Source organism: Bombina bombina, chromosome 3 (assembly GCF_027579735.1).
Source record: "Bombina bombina isolate aBomBom1 chromosome 3, aBomBom1.pri, whole genome shotgun sequence".
Lineage (NCBI taxonomy): Eukaryota > Metazoa > Chordata > Amphibia > Anura > Bombinatoridae > Bombina > Bombina bombina.
Window position 1 is genome coordinate 757,737,209 of NC_069501.1, and position 23,837 is coordinate 757,761,045.

The following is a 23,837-nucleotide window of genomic DNA, read 5'->3' on the forward strand; positions in this document are numbered from 1 at the left end:
TAGCTACAATGTAATTATTAATTATATTGTAGCTATCTTAGGGTTTATTTTATAGGTAAGTATTTAGTTTTAAATAGGAATATTTTAATTAATAATATTAATATTAGATTTATTTTAATAAGAGTTTAGTTAGGATGTTAGAGTTAGATAGGGTTATTATACTTAATATATATATATAATATAATAACGATATAAACTATATTAACCCTAATATACGGATGTAGATTGTAGGCAAAAAAGCAGTTTACTTTGTGACAAAGCCCCGCCAAAAGCCCTTTTAAGGGCTGGCAAAAGAGCTGAATTCTTTGGGGCATGCCCCGCAAAAAGCCCTTTTAAGGGCTGGCAAAAGAGCTGTTACTTTGGGGCAATGCCACGCAAAAAGCCCTTTTCAGGGCTATTTGTAGGGTTAGACTTAGGTTTAGTGGTAGGGATAGTTTAGTATTTTAGGGGTTAAATAATTTAATATAGATGGCGGCGGGGTAGAATGATTAGATTAGGGGTTAATAATTTTAAAATAGATAGTGGCGGGGTAGGGGCTCACTTTAGGGGGTAGGTAAGGTAGATGGCGGCGGTGTTAGGGGCTCACTTTAGGGGGGTTATAGATTTAATATAGCTGGCGGCGGTTTAGGGGTTAATAACTTTATTAGGTTGCGACGGGGTTTGGGAGCGGCGGTTTAGGGGTTAATACATATTTTATTGTTAGGCTAGTGAGGGGGGATAGCGGATAGAAGGTTAGACGTGTCGGGCTATGTTAGGGAGGCGTGTTAGACAGTGCGGGTGATTTAGACTTTAGTCAGGTTTTGTAGGCGCCGGCAGTTTCTAACGTGCTGTAAGTCACTGGCGACGCCAGAAATTTGTACTTGCACAGATTTCTGGACATCGCTGGTTTATCCGACTTACGGCACTTTAGCATCTGACGGCGCCGTATATGGGATAGCTCGAGTTGCGAGCTGAAACTGCGGGCGACGCGGGTTCCCACGTTTGCGCCGCAAACTACGCCGTATATCGGATCGCGCCCATTGCCGTTGCCATTTTGAATTCACCAAAATTATTGACTTTGATACAAAAAATTGATACAAAATACCAAAAACACAATTTTTGATGAACACACATAGTTATACTTGTAATCTGGCCCCTAGTATTTTGTGACAACCATTGCATTTACTCACAATCACAAATGAAATTGTGTGTACTGCAGATTTAACTACTCAGATGCTAAGCACAGGACTTTTGTGTTTCCTTCATTAGAAAAACATATCTAATGCTGTTCAATAGGAAACACAATTACATTAAATTAGGATTTTTGTAGATTAATCATAGGATTTGATCACATACAAATACATGTATGTAAATAAAAATACAACTAAGAGTTTTTCAAGGACTTGGGTAGCACAAGTGACAGATAAATGTTATATCTAGCTTATAAATAACTACTACTAGTTTAAATATCATATTCAATGATGAAAAGTTAAGTAGCTTTGCTACACAAGGTGTTACAGAAAAGCCAAGTACACTTACTCAATGAATATGGTTGTAGGCTTAGGATATTTAACCATAAGCTCTTATACATGACTACTAAAAAGAGAGGAAAATAACTTTCTTCAATTCAACTTAAACTTGGTCCTCTGACAAGAGTAATAGTAATAACTTGCTACATCCACTAAGATATAACAACACTTTTTGTACAGATTATCTTCCTGAAAGATTTGTTTGTGTTCAAACCATGAACATAAATTTAATTGCAAAACCTCCATTTTTGAATACAATATTTTTTTTACCTTCCTTAAAGGGACACTGAACCAAATTTTTTTCTTTCATGATTCAGATAGAGCATGCAATTTTAAGCAACTTTCTAATTTACTCCTGTTATCATTTTTTCTTCGTTCTCTTGCTATCTTAATTTTAAAAAGAAGGCATCTAAGCTAAGGAGCCAACACATTTTTGGTTCAGACCATGGACAGCATTTTTTTATTGGTGCTGTTCAATCAGCAAGGACAACCCAGGTTGTTCACCAAAAATGGGCTGGCAGCTATACTTACATTCTTGCTTTTCAAATAAACATATAAAGAGAATGAAGAAAATTTGACAATAGGAGTAAATTAGAAAGTTGCTTAAAATTGCATGCTCTATCTGAATCACGAAATACATTTTTTGGATTCAGTGTCCCTTTAAGGGGCCAACTATTTAGTATTAAAATGGTAAACAAATAGTTCTTGAGGGAGAAAGTGTTCTGCCAATATGTGTTGAACCTTTATAACTGGAGCAGTTTATTGGATTTTAAAAATAAATTTATATTATTTTCCAGTCCATCTACAGTATATTTATTATGTAGATGGTGTTGTGAGCTGTGGAGTGATTTGTTGCTTCTTTTTTAGTTTATAATAATCACTGTTTATTAATAATCTGGGTCTTTGCTTTGTGTATTTATACTTCTATAGAAACTAGAGGTAAAATTCTAGAAGCCATGTCTTACTGGCATCCTAGAATTATGGAGCACTAGCTTAGGCTATAGAGGTATAAAGCACAGAGAGATTTATATTAAACCATTTATGATTTATGTACTGTTATAACAAGGTATATATTCAAAAGTTGACTTACTGGTACTTTTTCACGAACAAAGTTCAGATAACTCTCACCCTCTTGATCACCAAGGGCAGACAGGACAGCTTCGATAGTTCCATTTTTAGCCTCTATACGTGAATCCACTAATCTCTCTACATTAAACAAATGTGCTGCAGTATGGATAGCTAAATAAATAAATAAAAGTAGTAAAATTAGTATAATTCATTATATTAAAAATACCTATTCTTTCGCACTGCAAGATTGGCATAAAGACTCCTTATAAGGTTTTTTGTTAACCCTCTATGAGCTAAGTTTGTTTCTTTAGTTGTTTATGCCTTGTTTTAAAATAAAAAATGTTATGTAACTATAATGTGGCTGTTTTATCGTTGAAAGCTTAAATAAATAAATGTTCTAACAAAAAAATAAAAAATAACTATTCTGTAGTCCAGACCTTCTATTTATAAAATAATGTATTTTTATTGAGAGTTCATAATAGAATAAAATGCATCAGCCATATTTTACTTCAATCCAATAACATAATTTTCTGTCCTTACAACTATAGAAGTGTTTACCAAATGACCAAGGTAACATGCCCCCCCCCACACACACACTCATGGTGTGGAATGCAATTACAATTACACCCAGCTTTTAAATTACTAAATCAGCAATAAACTGCTAATTCAACACACTTGTGTGAAGTAAAGAGGAAGTCTAGATTATGAAGATATTGAAACCTTTGGTTCTGATTCAAATGCCAATATGCCTTGCGTATTATCTTTAACAAGTTGTATAAAGTAATCCATCTGACATGAAAGTTCTCAAGCAACCTTATGGTTATTACCAATCAATTCTTAAAATAAAACGTTGTTAGTATGATTTATGGACACCCAACATCAGCTTGTCTTACTCAGAATGTGTATTATGGAAGAATCCATGTAAAAGCTTGTTACTTTATTACTTTGTGGCTTAAACTAGTAAAATAACCATTCGCAATTTAATGATCTTGAGCAAAAAAAATAGTCAACAAGACAATATTTAAATGATATTTCTTGAACATCATAGCTCTTAAAGGGACAGTCAAGTAAGAAAAACAAAAATCTTTCATGATTCAAATAGGGCATGGCATTTTAAACAACTTTTCAATTTACTTTTATCACCAATTTTGGTTTGTTCTCTTGTTATTCTTAGCCGAAATCTAAACCTAGGAGGTTCATTCATTAAGTTCTTAGACCTTGAAGGCCGCCTCTAATCTAAAAGCATTTTGACATTTAGAAGGCATTAGTTCATGTGTTTCAGATAGATAACATTGAGCTTACGCACGTGAATTTACCAAGGAGTGAGCACTGATTGGCTTAAATGCAAGTCTGTCTGAACTGAAATAAGGGAGCAGTCTGCAGAGGCTTAGATACAAGGTAATTACAGAGGTAAAACTTGTATTATTATAACTTTGTTGGTTATGCAAAACTGGGGAATGGGTAATAAAGTGATTATCTATCTTTTTAAACAACAAATATTCTGGTGTTGACTGTCCCTTTAACTTAACATTATCAGTCTCTGATATTCTTTTGTGCTATAAATGTAACATATTCCTGTTTTTATCTCTACTCTATCAATAAATTCTTATTTTGAATAATATATTCCTCAAATGCTCTGAGTACTGAAAATTCTAACAAAGACTTACGGCTAGATTTAGAGTTTTGTCGGTAAGGACCCGCGTAGTTAACGCCGGCTTTTTTCTGGCCGCACCATAAAAATAACTCTGGTATTGAGAGTCCACATAAAGGCTGCGTTAGGCTCCAAAAAAGGAGCGTAGAGCATATTTAACGCAGCTTCAACTCTCGATACCAGAGTTGCTTACGGACGCGGCCAGCCTCAAAAACGTGCTTGTGCACGATTCCCCCATAGAAAACAATGGGGCTGTTTGAGCTGAAAAAAAACCTAACACCTGCAAAAAAGTCGCGTTCAGCTCTTAACGCAGCCCCATTGTTGTCTATGGGGAAACACTTCCTACGTCTGCACCTAAAACCCTAACATGTACCCCGAGTCTAAACACCCCTAACCTTACACTTATTAACCCCTAATCTGCCGCCCCCGCTATCGCTGACCCCTGCATATTATTTTTAACCCCTAATCTGCCGCTCCGTAAACCGCCGCTACTTACATTATCCTTATGTACCCCTAATCTGCTGCCCCTAACACCGCCGACCCCTGTATTATATTTATTAACCCCTAATCTGCCGCCCACAACGTCGCCCCCACCTGCCTACACTTATTAACCCCTAATCTGCCGACCGGAGCTCACCGCTATTCTAATAAATGTATTAACCCCTAAAGCTAAGTCTAATCCTAACACTAACACCCCCCTAAGTTAAATATAATTTTAATCTAACGAAATTAATTAACTCTTATTAAATAAATTATTCCTATTTAAAGCTAAATACTTACCTGTAAAATAAATCCTAATATAGCTACTATATAAATTATAATTACATTGTAGCTATTTTAGGATTAATATTTATTTTACAGGCAACTTTGTAATTATTTTAACCAGGTACAATAGCTATTAAATAGTTAAGAACTATTTAATAGTTACCTAGTTAAAATAATTACAAAATTACCTGTAAAATAAATCCTAACCTAAGTTACAATTAAACCTAACACTACACTATCATTAAATTAATTAAATAAAATATCTACAATTACCTACAATTAAACCTAACACTACACTATCAATACATTAATTAAATACAATATCTACAAATAACTACAATGAAATAAACTAACTAAAGTACAAAAAATAAAAAAGAACTAAGTTACAAAAAATAAAAAAATATTTACAAACATAAGACAAATATTACAACAATTTTAAACTAATTACACCTACTCTAAGCCCCCTAATAAAATAACAAAGACCCCCAAAATAAAAAATGCCCTACCCTATTCTAAATTACTAAAGTTCAAAGCTCTTTTACCTTACCAGCCCTGAACAGGGCCCTTTGCGGGGCATTCTCCAAGAAGTTCAGCTCTTTTGCCTGTAAAAAAAAAACATACAATACCCCCCCCCAACATTACAACCCACCACCCACATACCCCTAATCTAACCCAAACCCCCCTTAAATAAACCTAACACTAAGCCCCTGAAGATCATCCTACCTTGTCTTCACCTCACCAGGTATCACCGATCCGTCCTGGCTCCAAAATCTTCATCCAACCCAAGCGGGGGCTGGCGATCCATCATCCGGTGGCTGAAGAGGTCCAGAAGAGGCTCCAAAGTCTTCATCCTATCCGGGAAGAAGAGGCGATCCGGACCGGCAACCATCTTGATCCAAGCGGCATCTTCTATCTTCATCCGGTGACGACCAGCTCCATCCTGAAGACCTCCACCGCGGACCCATCTTCTTCCGGCGACGTCCAACTGAAGAATGACGGTTCCTTTAAGGGACGTCATCCAAGATGGCGTCCCTCAAATTCCGATTGGCTGATAGGATTCTATCAGCCAATCGGAATTAAGGTAGGAATATTCTGATTGGCTGATGGAATTTTGTAATTATTTTAACTAGGTAGCTATTAAATAGTTCTTAACTATTTAATAGCTATTGTACCTGGTTAAAATAATTACAAAGTTGCCTGTAAAATAAATATTAATCCTAAAATAGCTACAATGCAATTATAATTTATATTGTAGCTATATTAGGATTTATTTTACAGGTAAGTATTTAGCTTTAAATAGGAATAATTTATTTAATAAGAGTTAATTAATTTCGTTAGATTAAAATTATATTTAAGTTAGGGGGGTGTTAGTGTTAGGGTTAGACTTAGCTTTAGGGGTTAATACATTTATTAGAATAGCGGTGAGCTCCGGTCGGCAGATTAGGGGTTAATAATTGAAGTTAGTTGTCGGCGATGTTAGGGAGGGCAGATTAGGGGTTAATACTATTTATTATAGGGTTAGTGAGGCGGATTAGGGGTTAATAACTTTATTATAGTAGCGGTGCGGTCCGCTCGGCAGATTAGGGGTTAATAAGTGTAAATAATATCAAAGAGCAAAGCAAGTGTTCAGTAAGTGGATTCCCAAAGGGTGTTATATGTAGTTTAAGTATAACACCCTAATACATCCAGGGAATCAGTCCCAATAAAGTCTGTGCTATCAGGGGCAGTGGTCAATGTACAGTACATATAGAGAACACAGCGTTGGTTCCTGATTTTCTGTTCCGTGCTTGTCAAGTGATTGTATGGATGCCACTTCAGCCTAGTTGTCACGGGTGTAAAGTGCAGAGATAAATGTGCAGTCACTGTAACAATGTCCGGAAAAACTCTTACCCTCCACAAGACTTGGTGGGGTGCCTGGGCGCACTGCTGTACTTCTCCTCGGACTGGTGTTGAAACCCTTCCGTGGGGGTGCAGCGTGTGGGTCCTTCTTGGCGTGCTTGGAGATCCGGCTCTGGTGACGTAGTGTACTCTTGCACACCCCGTGACGTCGCTAGGTGCACTGTGGGTAGTGTAGTTCAGGACAAACCCGGAAGTCAACGCCGGTTTCTGCTACGGGAGCAACAGGTCAATATGCGGTATATCCACCGCTATTAGAATAAAGTTCATAAAGGGAAAAGAGATCTGTTGACTCAGAGTTAGTTGCTGGAAAAACTTGTTTATTATGGTGATCCAAAACAAGTCAAAGTAAGCAAAGTACATAGGGTCACAGTGAGGAACGCCTGACGCGTTTCGCGCATGCGTAGATGCGCTTCTTCAGAGGTTAATAAGTGTAGGCAGGTGGAGGCGACGTTGAGGGGGCAGATTAGGGGTTAATAAATATAATATAGGGGTCGGCGGTGTTAGGGGCAGCAGATTAGGGGTACATAGCTATAATGTAGGTGGCGGCGCTTTGCGGTCGGCAGATTAGGGGTTAATTATTGTAGGTAGCTGGCGGCGACGTTGTGGGGGGCAGATTAGGGGTTAATAAATATAATACAGGGGTCGGCGGTGTTAGGGGCAGCAGATTAGGGGTACATAAGTATAACGTAGGTGGCGGTCGGCAGATTAGGGGTTAAAAAATTTGAATTGAGTGGCGGCGATGTGGGGGGACCTCGGTTTAGGGGTACATAGGTAGTTTATGGGTGTTAGTGTACTTTAGAGTACAGTAGTTAAGAGCTTTATGAACCGGCGTTAGCCCAAAAAGCTCTTAACTACTGACTTTTTTCTGCGGCTGGAGTTTTGTCGTTAGAATTCTAACGCTCACTTCAGGCACGACTCTAAATACCGGAGTTAGAAAGATCCCATTGAAAAGATAGGATACGCAATTGACGTTAGGGGATCTGCGGTATGGAAAAGTCGCGGCTGAAAAGTGAGCGTTAGACCCTTTTTTGAGTGACTCCAAATACCGGAGTTAGCCTAAAACCAGCGTTAGGAGCCTCTAACGCTGGTTTTCACGGCTACCGCCAAACTCCAAATCTAGGCCTTAGAACTTTATTGAATAGTATAATAAGAAACACACAAAACAATAGCCTCCAAATGAGGAGGTACTTAAATGAAATAATAATAGAGTACTATATTATCTAGAGAATGACAATGTACCTTCTTTGAATTTTACAAACCCAAACATAAGAAATCAAATAGCATAAATTATTCATATACAACACATAAAAGAAAGTAAGTCTAAGACAACCATAGAGAAATAAAATCAAGGGCTTTAAAATTCAACCCATTATATTTAGCTGAATGCCCTTTTAAGGGTAATGACCATCCAATTGCCCTTTTCGGGGGAATGGGTAGTTTAGGTTTTTTTTTATTAGTTTTTTTTTTATTTTTGGGATTGGGGGGGGGGTGGTTGTAATTTTAGGGTTTAATTATTTTATTTAATGCAAAATAGCTGTTAGCTTTAGGGTAATGCCCTACAAAATGCCCTATTGGTAGTTTATTTGTATAATAGGGTATTTTATTATTTTGTGTGTTTTTTTTAAGGGGTATTAGAATAGGAATGTTTTATTTATTTTTTGGAAATTTCGTTTGTTAATTTTTGTAAGGGTAGCTTTTGTTATTTTTTGTAATGGTAGTTTTTTTTGTGTGTGTAAATGTTAGGTTTTTATTTTTTTGTAAAGGCTAGGATTTTTTAGTTTTGGTTTTAGGAAATATAAACGGCCAGATTACGAGTTTTGCGTTAGAGGCTATGCGGTGCTAACGAGCAGTTTTCTCTCACCGCTCACTTACATGCAGCGCTGGTATTACAGGTTTTTACAAACCCGGCATTAAAAGGCAAGAAGTGAGTGTTGAGCAAAATTTTTCTCCTTACTGCACTCCAATACCAGTGCTGCTTAAGTCAGTGGTGAGCTGGTCGTACGTGCTTGTGCACAATTTCCCCATAGGAATCAACGGGGAGAGCAGGCTGAGAAAAAGTCTAACACCTGCCAAAAAGCAGCGTAAAACTCAGTAACGCAGCCCCATTGATTCCTATGGGGAAATAAAATGTATGTCTACACCTAACACCCTAACATGAACCCAGAATCTAAACACCCCTAATATTACACTTATTAACCCTAATCTGCTGCCCCCGACATTGCCGACACCTGCATTATATTTATTAACCCCTAATCTGCTTCCCCCAACATCACCGACACCTACATTATATTTATTAACCCCTAATCTGCTACCCCCAATGTCGCTGCAACCTACCTACACTTATTAACCCCTAATCTGCTGCCCCTAATGTCACCGCCACTATAATAAACATATTACCCCATAAACCGCCTCGCAAACATTAGTTAAATATTATTAACCTCTAATATGCTGTCCCTAACATTGCCGCCACCTACCTACATTTATTAACCCTAATCTGCCACCCCCAACATCGCCGCCACTATACTAAATGTATTAACCCCTAAAACTAAATCTAATCCTAACACCCCCTAACTTGAATATAATCTAACTAAAAATTCCTATCTTTAACTAAATAAATCCTATTTAAAACTAAATACTTACCTATAAAATAAACCCTAAACTAGCTACAATATAACTAATAGTTACATTGTAGCTAGCTTAGGCCTAGATTTGGAGTTCGGCGGTAGCCGTCAAAACCAGCGTTAGAGGCTCCTAACGCTGGTTTTGGCCGCCCGCTGGTATTTGGAGTCAGTGATTAAAGGGTCTAACGCTCACTTTTCAGCCGCGACTTTTCCATACCGCAGATCCCCCTACGCCATTTGCGTAGCCTATCTTTTCAATGGGATCTTTCTAACGCTGGTATTTAGAGTCGTTTCTGAAGTGAGCGTTAGAGCTCTAACGACAAAATTCCAGCCGCCTGAAAATAGCAGGAGTTAAGAGCTTTCTGGGCTAACGCCGGTTCATAAAGCTCTTAACTACTGTACCCTAAAGTACACTAACACCCATAAACTACCTATGTACCCCTAAACCGAGGTCCCCCCACATCGACGCAACTCGATTAAAATTTTTAACCCCTAATCTGCCGACCGCCACCTACGTTATACTTATGTACCCCTAATCTGCTGCCCCTAACCCCGCCGACCCCTATATTATATTTATTAACCCCTAACTTGCCCCCCACAACGTCGCCGCCAGCTACTTAAAATAATTAACCCCTAATCGCAAATCGCCGCCACCTACGTTATCCCTATGTACCCCTAATCTGCTGCCCCTAACATCGCCGACCCCTATATTATATTTATTAACCCCTAATCTGCCCCCCTCAACGTCGCCGACACCTGCCTACACTTATTAACCCCTAATCTGCCGAGCGGACCTGAGCGCTACTATAATAAAGTTATGAACCCCTAACCCGCCTCACTAACCCTATCATAAATAGTATTAACCCCTAATCTGCCCTCCCTAACATCGCCGACACCTAACTTCAATTATTAACCCCTAATCTGCCGACCGGAGCTCACCGCTATTCTAATAAATTGATTAACCCCTAAAGCTAAGTCTAACCCTAACACTAACACCCCCCTAAGTTAAATATATTTTTTATCTAACGAAATAAATTAACTCTTATTAAATAAATTATTCCTATTTAAAGCTAAATACTTACCTGTAAAATAAATCCTAATATAGCTACAATATAAATTATAATTATATTATAGCTATTTTAGGATTAATATTTATTTTACAGGCAACTTTGTAATTATTTTAACCAGGTACAATAGCTATTAAATAGTTAAGAACTATTTAATAGTTACCTAGTTAAAATAATAACAAATTTACCTGTAAAATAAATCCTAACCTAAGATATAATTAAACCTAACACTACCCTATCAATAAAATAATTAAATAAACTACCTACAATTACCTACAATTAACCTAACACTACACTATCAATAAATTAATTAAACCCAATTCCTACAAATAAATACAATTAAATAAACTAGCTAAAGTACAAAAAATAAAAAAGAACTAAGTTACAGAAAATAATAAAATATTTACAAACATAAGAAAAATATTACAACAATTTTAAACTAATTACACCTACTCTAAGCCCCCTAATAAAATAACAAAGCCCCCCAAAATAAAAAATTCCCTACCCTATTCTAAATTAAAAAAGTTACAAGCTCTTTTACCTTACCAGCCCTGAACAGGGCCCTTTGCGGGGCATGCCCCAAGAATTTCAGCTCTTTTGCCTGTAAAAGAATAAATACAATACCCCCCCCCAACATTACAACCCACCACCCACATACCCCTAATCTAACCCAAACCCCCTTAAATAAACCTAACACTAAGCCCCTGAAGATCTTCCTACCTTGTCTTCACCATACCAGGTTCACCGATCCGTCCTGAAGAGCTCCTCCGATGTCCTGATCCAAGCCCAAGCGGGGGCTAAAGAGGTCCATGATCCGGTCAAAGTCTTCATCCAAGCGGGGCAGAAGAGGATCTTCCATCCGATTGAAGTCATCATCCAGGCGGCATCTTCTATGGTCTTCCATCCGGAGCGAAGCGGCAGGATCCTGAAGACCTCCAGCGCGGAACATCCATCCGGACCGACGACTGAACGACGAATGACTGTTCCTTTAAGGGACGTCATCCAAGATGGTGTCCCTCGAATTCCGATTGGCTGATAGGATTCTATCAGCCAATCGGAATTAAGGTAGGAATTTTCTGATTGGCTGATGGAATCAGCCAATCAGAATCAAGTTCAATCCGATTGGCTGATCCAATCAGCCAATCAGATTGAGCTCGCATTCTATTGGCTGTTCCGATCAGCCAATAGAATGCAAGCTCAATCTGATTGGCTGATTGGATCGGCCAATCGGATTGAACTAGATTCTGATTGGCTGATTCCATCAGCCAATCAGAAAATTCCTACCTTAATTCCGATTGGCTGATAGAATCCTATCAGCCAATCGGAATTCGAGGGACGCCATCTTGGATGACGTCCCTTAAAGGAACAGTCATTCGTCGTTCAGTCGTCGGTCCGGATGGATGTTCCGCGCTGGAGGTCTTCAGGATCCTGCCGCTTCGCTCCGGATGGAAGACCATAGAAGATGCCGCCTGGATGATGACTTCAATCGGATGGAAGATCCTCTTCTGCCCCGCTTGGATGAAGACTTTGACCGGATCATGGACCTCTTCAGCCCCCGCTTGGGCTTGGATCAGGACATCGGAGGAGCTCTTCAGGACGGATCGGTGAACCTGGTATGGTGAAGACAAGGTAGGAAGATCTTCAGGGGCTTAGTGTTAGGTTTATTTAAGGGGGTTTGGGTTAGATTAGGGGTATGTGGGTGGTGGGTTGTAATGTTGGGGGGGGTATTGTATTTATTCTTTTACAGGCAAAAGAGCTGAAATTCTTGGGGCATGCCCCGCAAAGGGCCCTGTTCAGGGCTGGTAAGGTAAAAGAGCTTGTAACTTTTTTAATTTAGAATAGGGTAGGGAATTTTTTATTTTGGGGGGCTTTGTTATTTTATTAGGGGCTTAGAGTAGGTGTAATTAGTTTAAAATTGTTGTAATATTTTTCTTATGTTTGTAAATATTTTATTATTTTCTGTAACTTAGTTCTTTTTTATTTTTTGTACTTTAGCTAGTTTATTTAATTGTATTTATTTGTAGGAATTGTGTTTAATTAATTTATTGATAGTGTAGTGTTAGGTTAATTGTAGGTAATTGTAGGTAGTTTATTTAATTATTTTATTGATAGGGTAGTGTTAGGTTTAATTATATCTTAGGTTAGGATTTATTTTACAGGTAAATTTGTTATTATTTTAACTAGGTAACTATTAAATAGTTCTTAACTATTTAATAGCTATTGTACCTGGTTAAAATAATTACAAAGTTGCCTGTAAAATAAATATTAATCCTAAAATAGCTATAATATAATTATAATTTATATTGTAGCTATATTAGGATTTATTTTACAGGTAAGTATTTATCTTTAAATAGGAATAATTTATTTAATAAGAGTTCATTTATTTCGTTAGATAAAAATTATATTTAACTTAGGGGGGTGTTAGTGTTAGGGTTAGACTTAGCTTTAGGGGTTAATCAATTTATTAGAATAGCGGTGAGCTCCGGTCGTCAGATTAGGGGTTAATAATTGAAGTTAGGTGTCGGCGATGTTAGGGAGGGCAGATTAGGGGTTAATACTATTTATGATAGGGTTAGTGAGGCGGGTTAGGGGTTAATAACTTTATTATAGTAGCGCTCAGGTCCGCTCGGCAGATTAGGGGTTAATAAGTGTAGGCAGGTGTCGGCGACGTTGAGGGGGGCAGATTAGGGGTTAATAAATATAATATAGGGGTCGGCGATGTTAGGGCAGCAGATTAGGGGTACATAAGGATAACGTAGGTGGCGGCGGTTTACGGAGCGGCAGATTAGGGGTTAAAAAAAATATGCAGGGGTCAGCGATAGCGGGGGCGGCAGATTAGGGGTTAATAAGTGTAAGGTTAGGGGTGTTTAGACTCGGGGTACATGTTAGAGTGTTAGGTGCAGACGTAGGAAGTGTTTCCCCATAGGAAACAATGGGGCTGCGTTAGGAACTGAACGCTGCTTTTTTGCAGGTGTTAGGTTTTTTTCCAGCTCAAACAGTCCCATTGTTTCCTATGGGAGAATCGTGCACGAGCACGTTTTTGAGGCCGGCCGCGTCCGTAAGCAACTCTGGTATCGAGAGTTGCATTTGCGGTAAAAATGCTCTACGCTCCTTTTTTGGAGCCTAACGCAGCCTTTGTTTGAACTCTCGATACCAGAGTTAATTTTATGGTGCGGCCAGAAAAAAGCCTGCGGAGCGTTAACAGCCCTTTTACCGCCAAACTCCAAATCTAGGCCTTAGGGTTTATTTTTATTTTACAGGCAAGTTTGTATTTATTTTAACTAGGTAGAATAGTTACTAAATAGTTATTAACTATTTAATAACTACCTAGCTAAAATAAATACTAAAGTACCTGTAAAATAAAACCTAAGCTAAGTTACAATAACACCTAACACTACACTATAATTAAATAAATTAACTAAATTAACAACAATTAAATAAATTAAATTAAATTAGCTAAAGTACAAAAAACAAGCAAACACTAAATTACAGAAAATTACAGAAAATAATAAACAAATTACAAGATATTTAAACTAATTACACCTAATCTAATAGCCCTATCAAAATAAAAAAAAGCCCCCCCCCAAAATGAAATAAAAACCCTAGCCTAAACTAAACTATCAATAGCTCTTAAAAGGGCCTTTTGCAGGGCATTGCCCCAAAGTAATTAGCTCTTTTACCTGTAAAAAAAAATACAAACAACCCCCCAACAGTAAAACCCAACACCCACACAACCAAACCCCCAAATAAAATACTATCTAAAAAAAACTAAGGTCCCCATTGCCCTGATAAGGGCATTTGGATGGGCATTGCCCTTAAAAGGGCAGTTAGCTCTTTTGCGGCCCAAACCCTAATCTAAAAAAATAAAACCCACGCAATACACCCTTAAAAAAACCTAACACTAACCCCCTGAAGATCGACTTACTGTTCTGAAGTCCGGACATCCATCCTCAAGGAAGCAGCAGAAGTCTTCATCCAACCGGGCCGAAGTCCTCAACGAAGCCAGGAGAAGTCTTCATCCAAGCCGGGCGAAGTGGTCCTCCAGACGGGCAGAAGTCTTCATCCAAACAGCATCTTCTATCTTCATCCATCCGACGCAGAGCGGCTCCATCTTCAAGACATCTGACGCAGAGCATCCTCTTCAAACGAAGTCTTCTTACTGAATGACGGTTCCTTTAAGTGACGTCATCCAAGATGGCATCCCTTAGATTCCGATTGGCTGATAGAATTCTATCAGCCAATCGGAATTAAGGTAGAAAAAATACTATTGGCTGATGCAATCAGCCAATAGGATTAAAGTTCAATCCTATTGGCTGATCCAATCAGCCAATAGGATTGAGCTCGCATTCTATTGGCTGATTTTTTAGGGTAAGCGTAGGTTTAAATTTATTTTACAGGTAAGTTTTTATTTTTTTAAGATAGTATAGTTTTAATTTAATTTATGGGTATTTTAATTGGGGTTAAGTTAGGGGGTTTAGTTATTAGTTTATTACGGTGTGATGTGGGGGATGGTGGTTTAGGGGTTAATAGTATATTTATGTTGTTTGCAATGTAGCGGGATGGCGGTTTAGGGGTTAATAGTTTATTTAGTTTGCAATGTGGGAGGTTGGCGGTTTAGGGGTTAATACTTTTATTTAGTCTTTGTGATGTGGGGGAGTGGCGGTTTAGGGGTTAATAGTGTAGTTTATGGGTGTAAGTGTGTTTTGTAATGTATATTTATTGTGTTTTGTGAAACTTTTTAGTTTCACAAAACACTTTACAAGAGCTCCTAGATCGAGGTATAGAATGATGCGGAAAGGACTATTGTGCTAGTGCAATGGCAATTTCTCCATAAAATAATTGGAAGAAAAATATATAGCAAAATCGCTGTTGTGCTAGCGCAAAGTCCGTTGCGCATTACTTGTAATCTTGCCCCCTGTTGGTTGCAATAAAGAGTGGGGGAAAAAAATCTTAAAATAATATTCCCAGGAACAGGCTACAAGGCCCCCAATATTACTGACATGGAGGAAACTAAACTGCTAATGCAAATAGAAAAGGCTGCTAATAATACCAGTGCTGTAATTATGGGAGATTTTAAATAAACTGGGCCAATGAAACTAGCAATACAGCTAAGGGAGATTGATTTTTACATTTCCTTAAAGATAACTTCAAGTCACAATTAATAAAGGTGCCAACACAGAATAAATCTATATTGGATTTAGTGCTATGAAACAATACAGAAATAATATCTAACATAGATGTCAGAGAACATTTGGGTATCACTGTTATCTAAATGTTTTTTTACATCTATGTTTAATAATATCTCTGTATTGTTTCATAGCACTAACATGGTCACGTTTGAACCAAACCTCTACTCTTAGTTTCTCAGGACTCATTATCCTCAGACATAGTACCCCAGGACTGGCATAAACCTGATGTTGTGCCACTTTTTAAAAAGGGGATGCTCAAGGAAGCTATAGACCAGTCAGTTTGACATCAGAAGATACGTAAGGGATTATATTTATGAGTATATTTGTGTAACCAAGATTATAAATTCAAATCAAAGCATGGTTTTATGAGAAATAATTCATGACAAGCTAATCTCTGGCTCTATATATTTAAAGTTGAATTCCTGCTAAAAAGTTGAATGCAAGCAAATTTGCAATCCCATGCCACCCTCAAAATGACATAAGCAGATCAGCCAGTCAATGGCTGCAGAGTAGAACCTAGAAATGTGCATATCCTTGTTAATTTTCTTTAGATAATCCTATATAAGAGTGAGGCCCCCTAGTGGACAGTATGCAAAAGATTGCCTATTTTAATTATTTTATTTAAAAAAAAAAAAGTTTTAACAGCGAAAAAGAATGGTCATGGGCTAACCTCTTGTATATGTATAGAAATAGATGATGCAATATTTTGTAAAGACAACAAATTACAATTCTGTTTAAGCCATACACAAAAATCAAATACCATAAATGTTATAAACTGACTAAAGATTCTGTGCAAACATATTTGTGAGAATCCTACTTTATTGATTAAATAAGTAAAATAATTTTCTCTGCATAATATAGACAATGGAGAATCAGTTTTCAGTTTTCATATCATTGGCAATATTTTCTGGTTTGGCCTGTTTGTAAAACAGTGTATTTCATTGAAGTGGGGTAAATTAAAACCATTGCATTTACAATGTATTATATACTTCTCAAATATTCTACATTTTATTGTCCAGAGACTATGGTAATGTCAGTGTCATCATAACTATTGCACAACCCGTAAAGCGGGGTTAAAGTAAAGCTTTCAATTTCAATTTGATGGCCCTTTAATGAGCTCTACAACTCTACAGTTGACAGAACGTTGAATAAATCTTTGCAAATGTGTTTTTAGGATGGCAACAGATCATTCAAATAGGGTTGTAATTTTCAGCATTTACTGACCAAAAAAGTCCCCATGACATAGATTTTCAGTTACGAACCTGTATGAAGAGCAATCATCCATGCTACCATCTTGTGAAAAGTAAGGTTTCTGTCTAGTTGTCTTCTAATGCTTCTCCCACAGCACTGCAAAGAAACCATATGCAACCATTTTAGAAATAATCAAATTGTATTGCTCTATTGATATAAGGAAACAAATATCGGCTATAAAGCCACATGTCTGGAATATTTCCCTTTACTTTACAATATTTTGATGAATAAAAATAAAAAAAAAACACCTATTTTGATTTCACACCCACACATAAATGCCACATACCATACATAGGGCTAGATTACAAGTGGTGCTCTAATGTTAGCACGCTATATAAGAATATTGTGTGCACGTTACATATTTATATATATATGTTTGTGTGATGTGTGTGTGTCTAAATAATAATTCCATAATAATATTTAATGTGTTTTACTGTGTATTTACTGTAAATTTATCACATTCCAATGTTCTTCTTTGTAAATACATATTTCTATATATATCTGTATATGCTATACCTGTATACCTAATGATATATATATATATATAGGTATAGATATCTATGTTACATTAAAGGAACAGTCAATTCCAAAATAAACTTTAATGATTTAACAACTTTCCAATTTACTTTTATCACCAATGCTTTGTTCTCTTGGCATTCTTAGTTGGAAGCTAAACCTGGGAAGGCTCATATGCTAATTTCTTATACCTTAAAGGCCGCCTCTAATCTGAATGCATTTTGATCATTTTTCACCACTAGAAGGTGTTAGTTCATGTGTTTCATATAGATAACATTGAGCTCAGGTGAATTACCTAGAAGTCAGCACTGATTGGCTAAAAAGCAAGTCTGTCAAAAGAACTGAAATAAGGGGGCAGTTTGCAGAGGCTTAATTACAGAGGTAAACATATTATTATAACTGGTTATGCAAAACTGGGGAATGGGTAATAAAGGGATTATCTATCTTTTAAACAACAAAAATTCTGGTGTTTATTGTCCCTTGATGTTGTTTGCAGGCAATTTTTTTGCAGCAGTTCAAAAAATATGTTGTGCTTTTGAAAATGGATATGCGCCAATACCTTTTTGTTTGTGTAATTACTGGGTCATATTGGCAGATGTGTATATAAACTTTTTGTAAGGTGTGCTAAACCAAATTTTGTATTTGTATTAAAACATAATCAGGGAGACTGACCATCTCCCATTGGTTAAAGCACCCCACCCAAGCTCAGGTGTGCTCATGACAGTGTAATAGAGTTGTGAATATTAAGCCAGGGAGTCTCATTCTATTATGAAGAGTAAAAGCGGGAATGATTCAGCTCTCTGTGCAAAGGACTGTAGTTTTAGGATCAGTTTATATTGGGGCACCTTGTAAGTGGTGACTGGCTAAGCAAAATATGGCCATATTGTGTGACTAAGATCCCAATTTTATTTAAAATGAATAGTAATCTCTTGATGTTGTTTGCAGGCAATTTTTTTGCAGTAGTTCAAAAAATATATTGTGCTTTTGAAAATGGATGTGCGCCAATACCTTTTGTTTGTATATATATATATATATATATATATATATATATATATATATATATATATATATATATATATATATATATATATATTATATATATATAGGTAGTGGAGAAAAGGTTGTACCCGCCAGGATTTTCAAATTGTTACCTTTATTTCTTGTAATGTTTCGGGGTGTTACCCCCTTTGTCAGACACCAACAAAAATAACAACCATCTACTTGCCCCCACTATGCCTTATAAACCCTCACAAGTGCTCCAGAACCGAGCCCCAATCAGAGGTCCCACTCCCATGACCCGGTAACCGGACTCCCTAGTGTCAATTAAACAAAATAACATGTGAACTAAAATGTTTTAACCCTTTCCTTCCGGGGTTAAAGTGTCTACATCAGAACTGTTCCAATGTAGACAAATTGAATTCACACGATCATGCACACGATCGCGAGATTTCAATTAATGGATCGGGTCTGCGCAGGAAGCGCAGAAGACTTCAGGACAGCCGTTGGCTATGACATTCCGTCATAACGGCTCTAAAGCTCAGTGTAATTATGACGGAATAGAACGGCATAACGACGTTAAAAGGTTAAAGTACTCTAAGCATCATACAACCAAAACAGGCATGGAACAAACATGAAACAGACTGAGGATAGCCCCACATCAGATAGTTACAGGATCAGGGTGATTGACTCTACCTGCCAAGACAGCAAAATATAGCTGACAGTCTGGTTGTCATTGCAACCCTCATATAAACAACCCCCATAATCACATGAAAATGTTGTCTTTTTTGCTTTATTTTGGTATTTGTATTGTTAGTTTTTGCTCATGCTTTTGTTTTTGTTGTTTTTTGTTTTTCCCCTTTTTTATTGTTACATTTGTATTGTTGTGTTTTGTTTACTGCTTTTGTAGCTTTAAATGGCCAGTAAACCCACAAAATAATGTTATATCAGCTTAGCACCATCTTTCTACCTTAAAAGATTTTAGTGAAAAATTGCTACGAAAGTTACTTTTACAGTATGCCGCTCCTGGCTCTACTGAGCGGGTCTGTTTGTTTTCCCTAAGCCATCGGGCACGCTGTCTATTCACAGACGGCCCGATCGCTCTATTAAACTCAATGTAGCTTGCTCTTGCTACCAGACCAGAGTGGGAGTGAGTTACATTGAGTTTAATGGCGCAATCGGGCTGGCTTTGAATAGACAGCGTGCCCGATGCGCTTAGGGAAAACAAACAGACCCGCTCAGTAGAGTCAGGAGCGGCGTACTGTAAAAGTAACTTTCGTAGCAATTTTTCACTGAAATCTTTTAAGGCAGAAAGATGGCGCTAAGCTGATGTTATATAATTCTGCACTATGTGCAGAATTATATAACATTATTTTGTGGGTTTACTGGCCCTTTAACTATATTTGTATGTTTTTGATACCCTTAGGTTTCTTGCCTTAGCTTGGAGATCTGAAGACCGGGCCTGATTAGGATGTGATTGGCTGTTGCAGCCACTACCCCATGCTTATGATCCTGTGATCATGGGGGTTGTTTATATGAGGGTTGCCATGACAACCAGACTGTTAGCTATATTATGCTGCCTTGGCAGGTAGAGTCAATCACCCTGATCTGGTAACGATCCGATGTGGGGCTATCCTCAGTTTGTTTCATGTTTGTTCCATGCCTGTTTTGGTTGTATGATGCTTAGAGTACTTTAAAACATTGTTAGTTCACATATGTTATGTTGTTTAATTGACACTAGAGTCCGGTTACCGAGTCGCTTTCTGATGATGTCAGCCGGTGGGAGTGGCACCTCTGATTGGGGCTCAGTTCTGGAGCACTTGTGAGGGTTTACAAGGCACGGTGGGGGCAAGAAGATGGTTGTTATTTTTGTTGGTGTCTGACAAAGGGGGTAACACCCCAAAACGTTACAAGAAATAAAGGTAACGATTTTAAAATACTGGCAAGTGCATCTTTTTCTCCACTACCTATACAATGATCTTGGAAGCACCCTGGGTGGATGTTTGGTAACCGTGAGTGCTGGCCCTTTGCATACTTTTTTTTTATCTATCTATCTATTTATATATATATATATATATATATATTTACAATAAAAATAACATTGTCCTGTATGTGAAGAACATTTATATGTGAAATATTAATAACTCCTGTCGGGTTAGCTCACAAGCGATAAGTGTTAGGGTCTTTTTTTCTATGCTCTCCATTTAAGTTTATGGGTCAAATGCGTTAGTGTGGTCACAATATTCTAAGTCTTCAAGTTAGCATACATCGGGTTTCGCTCGCACACAAACGGTTTACTTTCAACTTGTAATATGAACACTACCAGACGCATGTACAAAGCTTTCCTCTAGCAAAGTTTACACTCCAGCGGCAGCGCTAAACAGCGAGCCACTTGTAATACAGCCCTATAATATTTAAATGGAAGATACCATCTAAAGTCATTTGTAATAATAATTAAAACAATTTATTTCCCCCAAAACTTTACTGACAAATGGTAAATAGTTCAAGATGTTATTTTACTTGCATTATTAATATTAATAACATAATAAATTATTACTCTATCTAAAGTCTTTTACAATTGTCCCACATTTGGCTGGATAGTGCTGAACCAGAGCCTCAGACAAGATGTTCATTCCCCCTCCATATAAAGCCTTATACTGAAATAAGTTGAAAATAGTTTGTTTATTGAAGGCAGCTCATTCTAGAAAGCTGTTTGGTAACAAATGTGTAAGCCCCACCCCCTTAAACATTGGTTACATGTCCATTTGATAAAACTGAAGTTGATTTCTGGGCGAAATACAACAACTTTTTAAATTATGAGTCGGTGAAAAGTGAGTTAAAAGGTGAATGTAAAATCCTCCACTTAAAAAGTCGTTGTATTTTGCCCAGAAATCAACTTCACCTAGCAGTGATTCACCTACTCGCAGTTGATGAGTGGCAAAAAACACGAAAAACAGCTGTCCTGGGATGGTCTGAATCATTGTACTAACCCTAGCTAAGCTTAAAAGCTGTGTATACAGCGATGCTATGGCGTAAAGTGAGTCTGCGTAAAAGCAGACTGAAGTAAAATAGTGAGTCATTGTGAACCTCATTTGCATGTCTTACCCAGAATCCTTTGTTGCATTGGAAATGGAATGCACAGGGGAGCTAGGTGGGCGGTAGATTAATTATTTTCTTTATAATTTGTGCTTAGTGGAGGATTTTAAACTCACTTTTCACCTCCCCGTAATTTTATACATATAAATATAGCAATATCTATTTATAAATACATAAAATATATATATTGGAATGAGAAATATTAACACTAAATACATAGTTAAAACCTTTTATTAAAAATGAATATTGCATAAATATGCTTTAACATGTTTTCATCTACTTAACTGCAAAGGGCTCCAATGCACTTGTGTATATGTCTGTATATGTGAACATATATATTTATGTGTTTGTATGTGTATATATGTCTGTAAATATACTTTTTATTTTATTTATTTTTTCCCCTCTCATCTACACACCTTATACCACTAACATGAATCCAAATATGACCATACTGTTATTCATGATACCTCTTTTCTCACTCCAATTTTGTTCCTGTCATTACCACCATAAACACACACCTCAAACTGGAAAACACATTATCATACACCATGGCCTGCTCTGTTGCTGTAACTTATCTGCTGAGTGCTGGTGGAGGGTTATTAAAAATAACCCTCCTACCCCCACCTCACAAAATTATAAAGTATCACATCCACAATATGGCCAAACAAAAATTATTTCCAAATTCCTTTTCCTTATTTTACTTGCCCTTGCAAATGATGTAGAGTCTAACCCTGGTCCAGCAACAAATTCCATTCCTAGCCTTCCAGCTAAAAAAGTCCTCGCCTTTGTGCACTGTAATATTCGGAGCTTACTACCAAAAATCGATGCACTGCAAGCTTGGTGTTCACATTACAAGCCCAGAATCATTGTGATCTCTGAATCGTGGCTAACCGCAAAAATACCTGACTCTGCCATTGCAATACATGGGTATTCATGCCATAGAAATGATAGAGCAAAGAGAGGAGGCAGCATTGTAATTTATGCTGACATTTCCATAAAGTACACCCACTTACAAAAATATAGCTCTTCTGCCACCTTTGATTTCCTTTCTGGCAAAATTGAGATCCCGTGCAGTAAATCAATCATTGTTGCAGGAATCTACCGCCCACCTAGCTCCCCTGTGCATTCCATTTCTGACATAGCACATCTCCTTACTGAAACCATAGCTCAAAACCCAAAAAGGGAAATTTTGGTTTTTGGAGATTTTAATATTGATTGGCTGAATCCAAAAAATAATAGTTGTCGCTCGCTGTTTAAATCTTTGCAGCTAACGCAATTAATCTCCTGACCAACTCGCATAAACATCAAAAGCCATAATCACACCCTGCTCGACTGGATTCTCTCCACTTCTCCCGACCGAATCCAGGAGGCAGGTGTTCTCCCTAACAATGTCAGTGATCACTGCTTAGTGTACTGCGTGCGCAAAATAAAGGCAACTAAATCCTCTCCCAAGGTTAAAATCACCAGATCCTTCAAAAAATGTAATCTTCAATCTTTTCTAATTGACATCCAGAACCTACCCTGGCACAGATTAAACTTAATCCCTGATCTAGACTCTGCAGTTGAATTCTTTCAGTCTGAACTCCTACAAGTTTGGAATTTACATGCCCCGCTGCGTAAGGTGAGAGTAAAAGGAGCACACCTGAATTGGATCACAGCTGACCTCATTCAAATGTACCAGTTTCGGGATTCAATGTGGTCAAAATTCAAACATACAGGCTCTATGAACGATCACTGTGTATATAGAAAATGGCGAAATATATGCTCTAAACAAACAAAATTGGCCAAGGCCCAATATTTCTGTGAAAATCTGAACAATAACATATCAAACCCTAGAAAGTTTTGGAAACTCATAAATAACTTACAAAATACTCCAATCCACTCCCAACCCCCCACTTTCACTGTGGACAACCATACCCTGCAACTCCCCTTAGAAGTAGCAAATGCCTTTAATAGTTATTTTGTCGGATGCTCCACCACCCTGATTGACAAACTAATAAATGACACGCATCCTGAAACTACAAATGTGGATCAGGCCCCACTAAATCAGCAAAGACCCAATATAGAGAAGTTCAGTTTTAGACCTGTACCCATCAATGTCGTTAAGAAACACCTTAATAATCTAAAAATGAAAAAACAGTCTGGACCTGATCAAATCCCAGCAATGCTGTTGAATCTCAGTGCACCGGCAATTGCTAAACCGGTCACAA

General features: G+C 37.5%; 1 protein-coding gene across 1 annotated transcript in view; it reads right to left on the minus strand.

Moving 5' to 3' along the window:
- LOC128653988 (cytochrome b-245 heavy chain) overlaps positions 1-23,837 on the minus strand; it is a 171,023-nt gene that overhangs the window by 99,536 nt on the left and 47,650 nt on the right. The window contains exons 4-5 of the mRNA XM_053707605.1: positions 17,031-17,115; positions 2,599-2,747 (exon numbers count right to left, since the gene is read on the minus strand). Of these exons, the coding sequence (XP_053563580.1) occupies positions 2,599-2,747; positions 17,031-17,115 (234 nt within the window). The remainder of the gene's footprint in view (positions 1-2,598; positions 2,748-17,030; positions 17,116-23,837) is intronic.